The 12,012-nt window shown below is 37.1% G+C and overlaps 1 protein-coding gene across 3 annotated transcripts in view; it reads left to right on the forward strand.

Annotated features, from left to right (window-relative positions):
* The window catches only part of HSDL2 (hydroxysteroid dehydrogenase like 2), an 83,408-nt gene that overhangs the window by 64,932 nt on the left and 6,464 nt on the right, over nt 1-12,012 (forward strand). Inside the window, exons 9-11 of one of the 3 annotated variants that reach the window (XR_003790771.1) lie at nt 2,845-2,994; nt 4,578-4,676; nt 6,491-6,619. Coding sequence is in view for 2 of the 3 variants with exons in the window: in XM_029202670.1 (XP_029058503.1) it covers nt 2,845-2,994; nt 6,491-6,619 (279 nt within the window). In the remaining variant the exon portion in view is untranslated. The remainder of the gene's footprint in view (nt 1-2,844; nt 2,995-4,577; nt 4,677-6,490; nt 6,620-12,012) is intronic. The other 2 variants (XM_029202671.1, XM_029202670.1) reach the window with 2 other exon arrangements.

A 12,012-nucleotide genomic window follows, 5' to 3' on the forward strand; every position in this document is an offset into this window, starting at 1 on the left:
AAACTTACTGTCTACATATAATAATAGTATCTTACAGGATTATTTCTGGCATATTTCTTAATATACTGACTCGAACTTCCAGGAGAATTTGGAAATATTTATTGAAACTATTTTAGGTATTCTTATTTTATTTTTAATTTTAATGGGAAAATCTTTAGATTTCACCCATAAGTAAGGTATTAGATGTTGGTTAAGATTTTTTATCAGTTATTTAGATTAATGTCTACATTTTTATTATATATTTTCTATATTTTATTTTTTGTTATATTTTGAGTATGGCAGTCAATTGGGTAACTTCTTTTTCTATGTTCTTTTCCTTGAAGGTTTGACATATCTCACCTACTAAGTTATTTGAGTCTTTTCTGAAGTTGTTTCTTTGAAAATGTTTTTATTTTGTCATTCAATTATTGGCTTTTTCTAAAATAAAAAAACCAGAACTGTCCATTTGAAGTTCTAAAATTTATTTAAGGGTTGACATGTAGTATTCATTTATAATTTAAAAATTTTCGTATTTATTTTATCCCTTTTCTCTTTTTAAAGTTTTTTTTCTCCTTTTTTCTTTGATTAAATTTTCCAGAAAGTTGCCATATTTTACTGTATCTTATTGGTTTTTCTCAAAAGAACCAGATTTTAAATTTTATTTCATTTTTCATTCTACTGCTTTTCTCTTTACTGATTATTTCTTTTTATAACAGCTTTGAGGTATAATTTACATATACCAAAAATTCACCATTTTAAAGTATGTAGTTAAGTGATTTTTAGTATATTCACAAAATTCTGCCACCATTTGATTCATTACTTTAAACATTTTTGCTTTATTATTTTTTCTGCTTTCTTTGAGGTTGCACGTTTTTGTTCCTTTTCTTGCTTGTTAGGCTAATATTCATTTTTATTCCTTTAAAAATAATAAAATAATTTTGACTGTGCATTTACCCCCTTAATGTAACTTTGGCCACATCCAATAGATTTTGTAATGTAATTTAATCAATTTTGATAACATTTTAAATTAATTTGTATAGAAAAGCTTAGTACAGAAAAGCATAAAGAAAAATTTTTAAATCGCATGTAAACCACCATCCAAGTATAAATACTGTCTGTATTTTGGCTTATTTGTTTCCAGTCTCTTTTATTTTTTGAAAATATAACTTAAAATTCATATCCACAAATATATACTTTACCTGATTGGATCATATTATATTTAATTGTATATTCTTTGTTTTAGTTAACATTATATTGTGAATATTATCCAGGTCTTCAAAAACAAAGTTTTGAAATTGGCAACTTAGTATTGTATCACATGAATGTAATATTTATTTTAGTGTCTTGTAATTGTTTCATTTTATAAATGTTACAGGATTTTCTTATAGTGGATCACTGAAAGTTGATAATCAGTGGGAGGGTTCCTGATACATACTATGAAACTTCCTTCCAGAATTATAAATATTGGCATTATATGAGTACCTCCCTCACTGCACTGTCAGCATTAAATATTGAAATACATATCTGAATTTTTAAACTGTCTTCAAAATACCATAATAATAATATATTCTTTGCTCCATTGGATCTTAAGTATTTCATCTTTAATATCTGCTGAACTTTGTGAGAAGGATTTTACTGTTTATTTGTGTCTGGAAACATCATAATGGAAGGTAGTTTATATTCAATAAATTTAGGATACTTTTGAATTGGTTATGTTATACTCTGGAGTATCTTTATGCTGTCAGTTAGATTTTATTTAATAGCCTTTGGTGAGTTATATTGGACAAGATGGCTGGGTATAATTTGAGCTGGGAGATAGGTGGAGAGTTAATCTTCAGCCTAGAGTACAGATTGTCCTTTGAGTTAGTTTAAATAACAAATTATTCTCAACTGTTTCTGGGGGCAGCCAAACTGCCCACAAATAATTCCAGGAGGATTAATAAAGACACAGAGGTTGGTATTGGGGGACAGCTTCATGCTATGGGATTCGAACAGTCCTATGCACTGCAGATCTCCCCTGGCTCATCATATGCTGAATGGTTATGGCCAATGGTTTAAGTGAATACAAATTTTAAAATGTTGCAACCTCTATTCCCCTGACCTTGCGTTTCTAGGTAGTGGGGCCTTCATGAGACTAATACGTGGTTTGACCTACCTCTTCATCTAGTGGGAGGGACCAGTCTGATTGAGACTGGGAGAAGAAACGAGTTTGTGTGCTTTAGACCCTTTTGAGCCTTCTTTCTTTCAGAGTAGACTATCCTCAGTTTTCACATGATCTTTACTTACAGAGGCATTTCCATTCCTTAATGGGAGGAGGCAGGTTCAATCCAGGGATGAAAAGACTAGGTGAATATGTTTAATTTAGAGGTAAAGTTCTTGAGAAGTTCACTTGGCTGTTGATTTAAGCTACAGTCGCCAATTCATCTCCACTCATTTACACAGTTGATATTCTGATCTCCATCTTTCTTACTCCACAGTCGTCTTTTCTCATTTGGTTTTGGAACTCAGGGACAATGATAAAGGAGTGATTAATTGTGACCACTAAAACTCTGATATGTTGTTTAAATCTGTTTATTATAAACACTGTATAAATTAGTGGGTTTTTTTAAAAGCTAATCTGAGAGGTAGTCTTTTACTTGAAGAGTATAAACTATTTACATTTATAATCGTAACTGACATATTTGGCTGTTATTCCATCAGTTTGATTTATGCTTTTATGCTTCAAGATGCCACTGAATGTATTTAAGGTCATTTTGGTTAAATGGGTCTAATTGGTAGCAAGTCTGTTTGCTAATTAATTAATTTTGTGTGTGACCTTACATTGCCTAGGCTTTAAAGGTACTTATATCAATAACATTTATATAGGTGCTCTTCCAGAATTGAAAGAAGAGGAGGCGCAGCCACCACCAAAACCACGTTCTGGAGCTGTGGAAGGGACATTTAGAATTGTTAAGGACTCTCTCAGTGATGATATTGTTAAAGCCACTCAAGCAATCTATCAGTTTGAACTCTCAGGTAAGGGTTACTTCTGGTAATCTGGAGCTTTTATGAAACAAAGTAGGATATTTCCCTTGGAAGTATATCAGCCTCCAGTAGTAATAATCTGGAATAGTTGGCTATATCCAGACCCTTACCCGAGAATGTAGACATTTAAGAATAGCAAATAACTACTGATTTGTATTTTTGTGTTCTTTTCTTTTTGGTTTTTGTCCATCTATTAAGTTTCTGATTTGTGGTTCATATATGTTGATCCATAATTATATCTATGTGTTTTAAACTGGTATTTCCACATATAGGTGATAGACCTGTTTTCTGCTTGGTTTTTTTTGTTTGTTTTTGTTTTTCTTTTTGTTTGCGGTACACGGGCCTCTCACCGCTGCGCCCCTCCCGCCGCGGAGCACAGGCTCAGGACGCGCAGGCCCAGCGGCCACGGCCCACGGGCCCAGCCGCTCCGCGGCATGTGGGATCCTCCCGGACCGGGGCACGAACCAGTGTCCCCCGCATCGGCAGGCAGGCTCTCAACCACTGCGCCACCAGGGAAGCCCTCTACTTGTTTTTGTAGTTCTTCTCTGTTCTACCAATTTGTATTTTTAAGTTAATATCAGTGCATATGGCCATATGTAAAATAAAATTCCCTTACAGATACTTCCAGTGGTAAATAACTCTTTAGTGTATGTAATTGAGAGAAAATCCTATTTAGAAGGATATATGGATCATGACAGATAGTATAATACAGTCATTTATCAACCATGCGCACCTTGCCTGTTTTTTTATTTTTTTTGGCTGCACCACGGGCTTATGGTATCTTACTTCCCTGACAAGGGATTGAACCGGGGCCCACAGCAGTGAAAGTGCCGAGTCCTAAGCACTGGACTGCCAGGGAACTCCCTTGCCATTTTTTACCTTTGAGATTATTCAGGTCAGTCTGAATGCAGTCAGCTTTTAAAATCTCTCAGTATTTTTCTTCTCAACATAGTATTAATGCATGTTGACAAGAGTTTTAAGAATTAGCTACCACAGTCCCATTGTATGCAAACTTTGACATTATCGGTTCTTTTATCCTTTGTCACCTCTATTTTATCTTAATCCATCTGCATCTTCCTGTTTTTACATTTCTTAGAACCCATGGTCCATTGCTTCAATCACTCTTTTACCTGTATCCTAAACTTCCTGACCTTGTGCTTATGTCACCAACTGTCATAATCCTAGTCCTGGATAATCAAACTCTCTGGCTGCTCCACACTTGCATCCAGGCTGCTAAGTCTTGCTGGACAAATGGCAGGGGGTGGGGGGTGGAATCACACCACCCAGTGAATCTGTACCAGTAAAAATTCATCACTGCTCCTCTCCAATGTCAGAATTCTGTGTTTCTGTGGTCAGCTTATTGCCTCATTTTCCACAGTGACTCTTTTAAACCTTTCAGTGTTCCTCAAGTCTCCCATCTCTCCCTTCACCACTTCCCTGCCAGTTTCAGCAGATAAGGTGACCTCCTCTTTCACAGAGATAAGAGAAGCCTACAGACAGGAATTGCTTCACCTTCCTGCCATCTGATAGCATACTGTTGTAGGCATTGACCTCTCTTCCTCCTCTCCCAACAGGCAGAGCTCAACTCCACATCCGTGCATCCTAAGCTTTAATGTCCATACTGACCACCGCTGGGCATGCTAAAAATGCAGAACTGATTCAGTAGGTTTGAGGTAGGGTCTGAAGTTTGCTTTTCTGATGTGATGACGGTACTGCAGTTCATGGATCACACTTTGAGTAGCAAAGTTCTAGATCCCATTTCCTCTGGCCTCCTCAGGAAATGTGTGCTGTCTCTTCCACCTGTTCATCCTGAAACCTCCTTCCCAATGGTTTTTTAACATTCCCAAAGTCTATTCTATCTTTTAAAAAAAACCAACAATAACAACCTTCCCAATCACACCCCCCACCCCCCATCTTTCTTCTCCCTTTCAGAGCCAAACTTATTTTCATCTACAATTCACTCTGTTCTGGTGTCATTTTTCTCCATTCCACTGAATTTGCTCTCACCAAGGTCCTTGGTGGCTTCTGTGTCGCCAGTGGGCATTTGTCATTCTTACCTTGTCGCCACTCTGCAACATTTGATGCTGTTGACCTCTCTTTCCTTCTGGAAACGCTCCATTGCTTTTTTCTGCGTCTGTAATCATGTCTTGTCAGTCTCCTGTGCTAGATGCTTCTCCATCCTTTCCTTAAATGTTGATATTCTTCAGGTCACTGTCTTAGCACTCTTTATACTCTACAGACTTTGTCTAGGAAAACCCCAACCCCTCACATAGCTTTAGTGACCATAGGGGCTGATTCCTTATGTATCTATCTTCCTAGCCCAGTCAGACTTCATTTGACATTTTCATTTGGCTGTCACAAAGGTACCTCAATCTGAAAATGTCCGTAACAACTCACCATTCCCAATACCTGCCTTTGGCACTACTTGTTAAATCTGCTCTTCTTCAGTAGTCCTCTCAATAAAAAACACAGCAATAGTTACCCAGCTTCCCAAGCCAGAAACTAGCAAAGCAGATCATTCTTCTGCACCCTCCCTACCTTTTCCTCTTCATTCAGTCAGTTACCTAGTTTTGTGATATTGCTTTGAAGTTCTCTCTCAAATATGCGGACTTTTTTCCACTTCCACTGCTGCGATCCTGACCCAGGCATACATCCTCAAGCTCCTGAACAACCCCAGTACCTTCCTAAATTGTCCTCTGTATCCTCTTTATCCCTCTGCAATATCTTCTCTACACTGCTGTTAGGGTGATCTATTTAAAATACAAACATAATGTCATTCTCCTTCCATGGCATATGGATGAAATCAGCAAACCCTTTACATGGCTTACTGTGCTCTGCATCTGGACTGCCTAACAAGCTTATCTGAGGCCACCATCCACTCTCTTTGTACATTCCAGTCCTTCTGTTCCTTTTTTCAGTTCCTCATCGAGCAAATATTATTTATTTATTTATTTATTTGGCTGCACTGGGTCTTAGTTGAGGCATATGGTATCTTCGTTGCCGCGTGCAGAATCTTTAGTTGCAGCGTGTGGGATCCTTAGTTGTGAACTCTTAGTTGTGGCACGCGAACTCTTAGCTGTGGCACGTAAACTCTAGTTGCAGCATGTGGAATCTATTTCCCTGACCAGGGATCAAACCTGGGCCCCCTGCGTTGGGAGCACGGAGTCTTAGCCACTGGACCACCAGGCAAGTCCCCCATCTAGCAAATTCTTACTTAACTTTTAAATCTCAGCTGGGCTTTCCTGACTCCACCTCACCCTCCACTTCCTGTTTTGTAAGAACCATGTTATTCAAGAGTCTTCAGAGCCTAGCCAAGTGCCTGGCCCATAATAAGTACTTAATAAATATTGGCTGAATTTCTTAGAGGCCTGGGGATTTCAACCTGGGTAACAGCATTATATATGATTATTCTAATTGTACAGTTATTAAGTTTAAGAAAAACAGGGCTTCTTTAACATTTATTTCTATATCTTTCTTTTCTGTGTAGGTGAAGATGGTGGAACATGGTTTCTTGATCTTAAAAGCAAGGGTGGCAATGTCGGATATGGAGAGCCCTCTGATCGGGCAGACGTGGTGATGAGTATGTCTACTGATGATTTTGTAAAAATGTTTTCAGGTGAGTTTTAACTTCACTTGTTTACTGATTGTTCAAGGAAAATTCTATTAGGTAGGCTTCATTTCTACTAGTTGGACTAAGATATCATTTCCAATAACACCTTGGTTACCAGAGGTGCTGAACTTAGCTGCAGCTTGTTTATCAAGAGTAAGATCATGCTTCAATCTTGCCAACTATTGTAATAGGAAACTGCAGCCATCTCCCATGGCCCAGTGACCCTGCTTTCTGTGGAATCCATCACTAAGAAGAGGGTCTGCATAATTTTCTGCTCTGCCCATGTATCTCTAAATGTGCCAGAAAAATTTTAAGGGTAATTTTTTTCTACTTTCTACTCTTAAAACACTACTCCAGATAGTAAGTTAATTAACACATGTACTTATTAGAAGCAGCACTTTAAAATTTTTTTTAAATTAATTTATTTTTGGCTGCATTGGTTCTTCATTGCTGCGTGCAGGCTTTCTCTAGTTGCGGAGGGCAGGGGGCTACTCTTCGTTGCGGTGGGTGGGCTTCTTGTTGCAGTGGCTTCCCTTGTTGCAGAACTTGGGCTCTAGGTGCGTGGGCTTCAGTATTTGTGGCACGCGGGCTCAGTAGTTGTGGCTCATGGGCTGTAGAGCACAGCCTCAGTAGCTGTGGCGCACAGGCTTAGTTGCTCCTCAGCATGTGGGATCTTCCCAGACCAGGGATCGAACCCATGTCCCCTGCATTGGCAAGCGGATTCTTAACCACTGCACCACCAGGGAAGTCCCAGAAGCAGCACTTTAAACAAAAGTATTGTAACATTTTAATCTGAAGATCCTAAAGATTTATTTAATGAGTTATAAATGTTATTTATTCTTTATTCTGTTTTAATCTTCATAAATTGAAGATCATAATGTATTCTGTGCCCTGTAAGTCTCGCTTTCCATTTCTAACCCAGGATGCTAATGGCCTACATACTATCTGAGCCAGTTTGTATGTGATGTTACTAATGATTGAGGTTTCTTCATCTTCCCCCCACCTTTTTTTAAACAGTAGTGCTAAATATTCATGGTACAAAAATTAGAAAATATGCCTAGGAACAAAGAAAATAAAATTATTTTTTATTGTACTACTGAAAGATAACCATCAGTTGATTTTTGGTTTAAAGTCATATATATATATTTTTATGAATGTATATAAATATATAAGTGTACTTATAAAAACAAGATTATAGCATTACTGCTGTTTGGTAACTTTTTTCACTTTGTACTTAGTACATTATAAGTACTTGGTACTTAAAAGTACTAATGTACTTAAAAGTACATTAAAAGTACTTAGTACATTATAACGTCTTTTAATGATAATGAATAGTTATCGCTTTAATCATTTTTTTTAAATAAATATATTGATTGATTGACTTTTGGCTGACTTGGGTCTTTGTTGCTGGGTGCAGGCTTTCTCTAGTTGTGGCGAGCGGGGCCTACTCTTTGTGGCGGTGCACGGTCTTCTGATTGCAGTGGCTTCTCTTGTTGCGGAGCACGAGCTCTAGGCATGCGGGCTTCAGTAGTTGTGGCTCGTGGGCTCTACAGCACAGGCTCAGTAGTTGCAGCACATGGGCTGTAGTGCACAGGCTCAGCAGTTGGGGCACACGGGCTTATTTTCTCTGTGGCACATGGGATCTTCCTGGACTAGGGCACGAACCTGTGTCGCCTGCATTGGCAGGCGGATTCTTAACCACTGCGCCACCAGGGGAGTCCCTCTTTAATCATTTTAATAGTTTCTTTAGTGTTTGTTTAGTGTTTCAAAATCTCTTTCTCTGTAGGGCTTAAACATAGTGCTTTGGATGCTAAATAAACGTTTTGTAAATTTGAACCTTATAAATATGCAATGTTTTGAACTTAAAGACCTTTAAAAATACAAAAAAATTATTGTCAATTTCCAAACAGAAATAACAGTAATTATAGCTAATACGTATATGATTACTGTTGAGTTAAGCAATATTCCCAATAATGGTTTGAGATAAAAGATTTTCTCTATTTTATAAAAAGGGAGACTGAAGTATTGCTTAATTAAATAATAAACCCAGAGTCACTTGGTGGGTGAGTCAACGTTGGAGTTAGAATTCGAATCCAAGCTAACTTGTCAGCTCATGCACTTCTAAATTATGCTATTTTGCCCTCCAAAGGTGAAAGAATCAAGTTACCTCCTTAATTTATGTTTTATTTGTGTAGCATAAACTTGTAATGGGCTTTCCATTTATATCTTTCTGTGAATGTGCTCCTGGATTGGCTAGGGGAGGTCAGTCAGCTAAATGAGTGATTTAAAAATATATATATATTCTTATAAGGTTTATTTTATTTTATTTATTTATTTTGGCAATGCCAAGTGGCACGTGGGATCTTAGTTCCTCAACCAGGGATCGAACCCACACTTCTTGCAGTGGAAGCGCAGAGCCTTAACCACTGGACTGCCAGGACAGTCCCTTATAAGGTTTATTTTATAGCAGCAGTTCAGATTGGGAGCAAATAACTTTGCTTCTGCTTCTTACGTCTTTTCATTCTTATTCTTTATCCCATCTACTGTCCTTTGAATGGGCGCAATTTAGACCTTATATCCTAAACATACTCTTTTAAGAAGCCATAGCCATTTCTGTGACCTAATCTATAGAGTGGATATGTTATAAATATAAAAAATTAAAGCAACTAGTGATCAACTAATCAAAATCTCTCTTTTTGGCCAGTAGAGGCCACTGTATAGTAAAGCATTATAATAGAAAGAAAATATATTGTACAAGATAACCTGATTAATATATTGGGAAGAGAAATATATACACACACACATACATATAAAATTGTTCTTACTAGTAGTTTGTTTTAAAGTTTTTTTTAGAACAGTTTTCTTAACGTATAATTTATATACCATAAAATCTACCCATTATTAAGTATATATGATTTTTAGTAAATGTATCGGGTTGTACAACCATCACTTATAATCCAGTTTGAACCAGACAAAGATGTCACAAAGAAAAAAAACTACAGGCCAATATCACTGATGAACATAGATGCAAAACTCCTCAACAAAATACTAGCAAACAAAATCCAACAGCACATTAAAAGGATCATACACCATGATCAAGTGGGGTTTATTCCAGGAATGCAAGGATTCTTCAATATACACAAATCAATCAGCGCGATACACCATATTAACAAATTGAAGGAGAAGAACCATATGATCATCTCAATAGATGCAGAGAAAGCTTTCGACAAAATTGAACACCCATTTATGATAAAAACCCTCCAGAAAGTAGGCATAGAGGGAACTTTCCTCAACATAATAAAGGCCATATACGACAAACCCACAGCCAACATCGTCCTCAATGGTGAAAAACTGAAACAATTTCCATTAAGATCAGGAACAAGACAAGGTTGCCCACTCTCACCACTCTTATTCAACATAGTTTTGGAAGTTTTAGCCACAGCAATCAGAGAAGAAAAAGAAATAAAAGGAATCCAAATCAGAAAAGAAGAAGTAAAGCTGTCATTGTTTGCAGATGACATGATACTCTATATAGAGAATCCTAAAGATGCTACCAGAAAACTACTAGAGCTAATCAATGAATTTGGTAAAGTAGCAGGGTACAAAATTAATGCACAGAAATCTCTGGCATTCTTATACACTAATGATGAAAAATCTGAAAGTGAAATTAAGAAAACACTCCCATTTACCACTGCAACAAAAAGAATAAAATATCTAGGAATAAACCTACCTAAGGAGACAAAAGACCTGTATGCAGAAAATTATAAGACACTGATGAAAGAAATTAAAGATGATACAAATAGATGGAGAGATATGCCATGTTCTTGGATTGGAAGAATCAACATTGTGAAAATGACTCTACTACCCAAAGCAATGTACAGATTCAATGCAATCCCTATCAAACTACCACTGGCATTTTTCACAGAACTAGAACAAAAAATTTCACAATTTGTATGGAAACACAAAAGACCCCAAATAGCCAAAGCAATCTTGAGAACGAAAAATGGAGCTGGAGGAATCAGGCTCCCTGACTTCAGACTATACTACAAAGCTATAGTAATCAAGACAGTATGGCACTGGCACAGAAACAGAAATATAGATCAACGGAACAGGATAGAAAGCCTAGAGATACACCCACACACATATAGTCACCTTATCTTTGATAAAGGAGGCAAGAATATACAGTGGAAAAAAGACAGCCTCTTCAATAAGTGCTGGGAAAACTGGACAGGTACATGTAAAAGTATGAAATTAGAAAACTCCCTAACACCATACACAAAAATAAACTCAAAATGGATTAAAGACCTAAATGTAAGGCCAGACACTATCAAACTCTTAGAGGAAAACATAGGCAGAACACTCTATGACATAAATCACAGCAAGATCCTTTTTGACCCACCTCCTAGAGAAATGGAAATAAAAACAAAAATAAACAAATGGGACCTAATGAAACTTCAAAGCTTTTGCACAGCAAAGGAAACCATAAACAAGACCAAAAGACAACCCTCAGAATGGGAGAAAATATTTGCAAATGAAGCAACTGACAAAGGATTAATCTCCAAAATTTACAAGCAGCTCATACAACTCAATAACAAAAAAACAAACAACCCAATCCAAAAATGGGCAGAAGACCTAAATAGACATTTCTCCAAAGAAGATATACAGATTGCCAACAAACACATGAAAGAATGCTCAACATCCTTAATCATTAGAGAAATGCAAATCAAAACTACAATGAGATATCATCTCACACTGGTCAGAATGGCCATCATCAAAAAATCTAGAAACATTAAATGCTGGAGAGGGTATGGAGAAAAGGGAACACTCTTGCACTGTTGGTGGGAGTGTAAATTGATACAGCCACTATGGAAAACAGTATGGAGGGTCTTTAAAAAACTCCAAATAGAGCTACCATACGACCCAGCAATCCCAGTACTGGGCATATACCCTGAGAAAACCATAATTCAAAAAGAGTCATGTACCAAAATATTCATTGCAGCTCTATTTACAATAGCCAGGACATGGAAGCAACCTAAGTGTCCATCAACAGATGAATGGATAAAGAAGATGTGGCACATATATACAATGGAATATTACTCAGCCATAAAAAGAAACGAAATTGAGTTATTTGTAGTGAGGTGGATGGACCTAGAGTCTGTCATACAGAGTGAAGTAAGTCAGAAAGAGAAAAACAAATACCGTATGCTAACACATTTATATGGAATCTAAGAAAAAAAAAAAAGGTCATGAAGAACCTAGTGGTAAGATGGGAATAAAGACACAGACCTACTAGAGAATGGACTTGAGGATATGGGGAGGGGGAAGGGTAAGCTGTGACAAAGTGAGAGAGTTGCATGGACACATATACACTACCAAATGTAAAATAGATAGCTAGTGGG

Source organism: Monodon monoceros, unplaced genomic scaffold, assembly GCF_005190385.1.
Source record: "Monodon monoceros isolate NGI ecotype Baffin Bay Population unplaced genomic scaffold, NGI_Narwhal_1 Super_Scaffold_5, whole genome shotgun sequence".
Classification (NCBI taxonomy): domain Eukaryota; kingdom Metazoa; phylum Chordata; class Mammalia; order Artiodactyla; family Monodontidae; genus Monodon; species Monodon monoceros.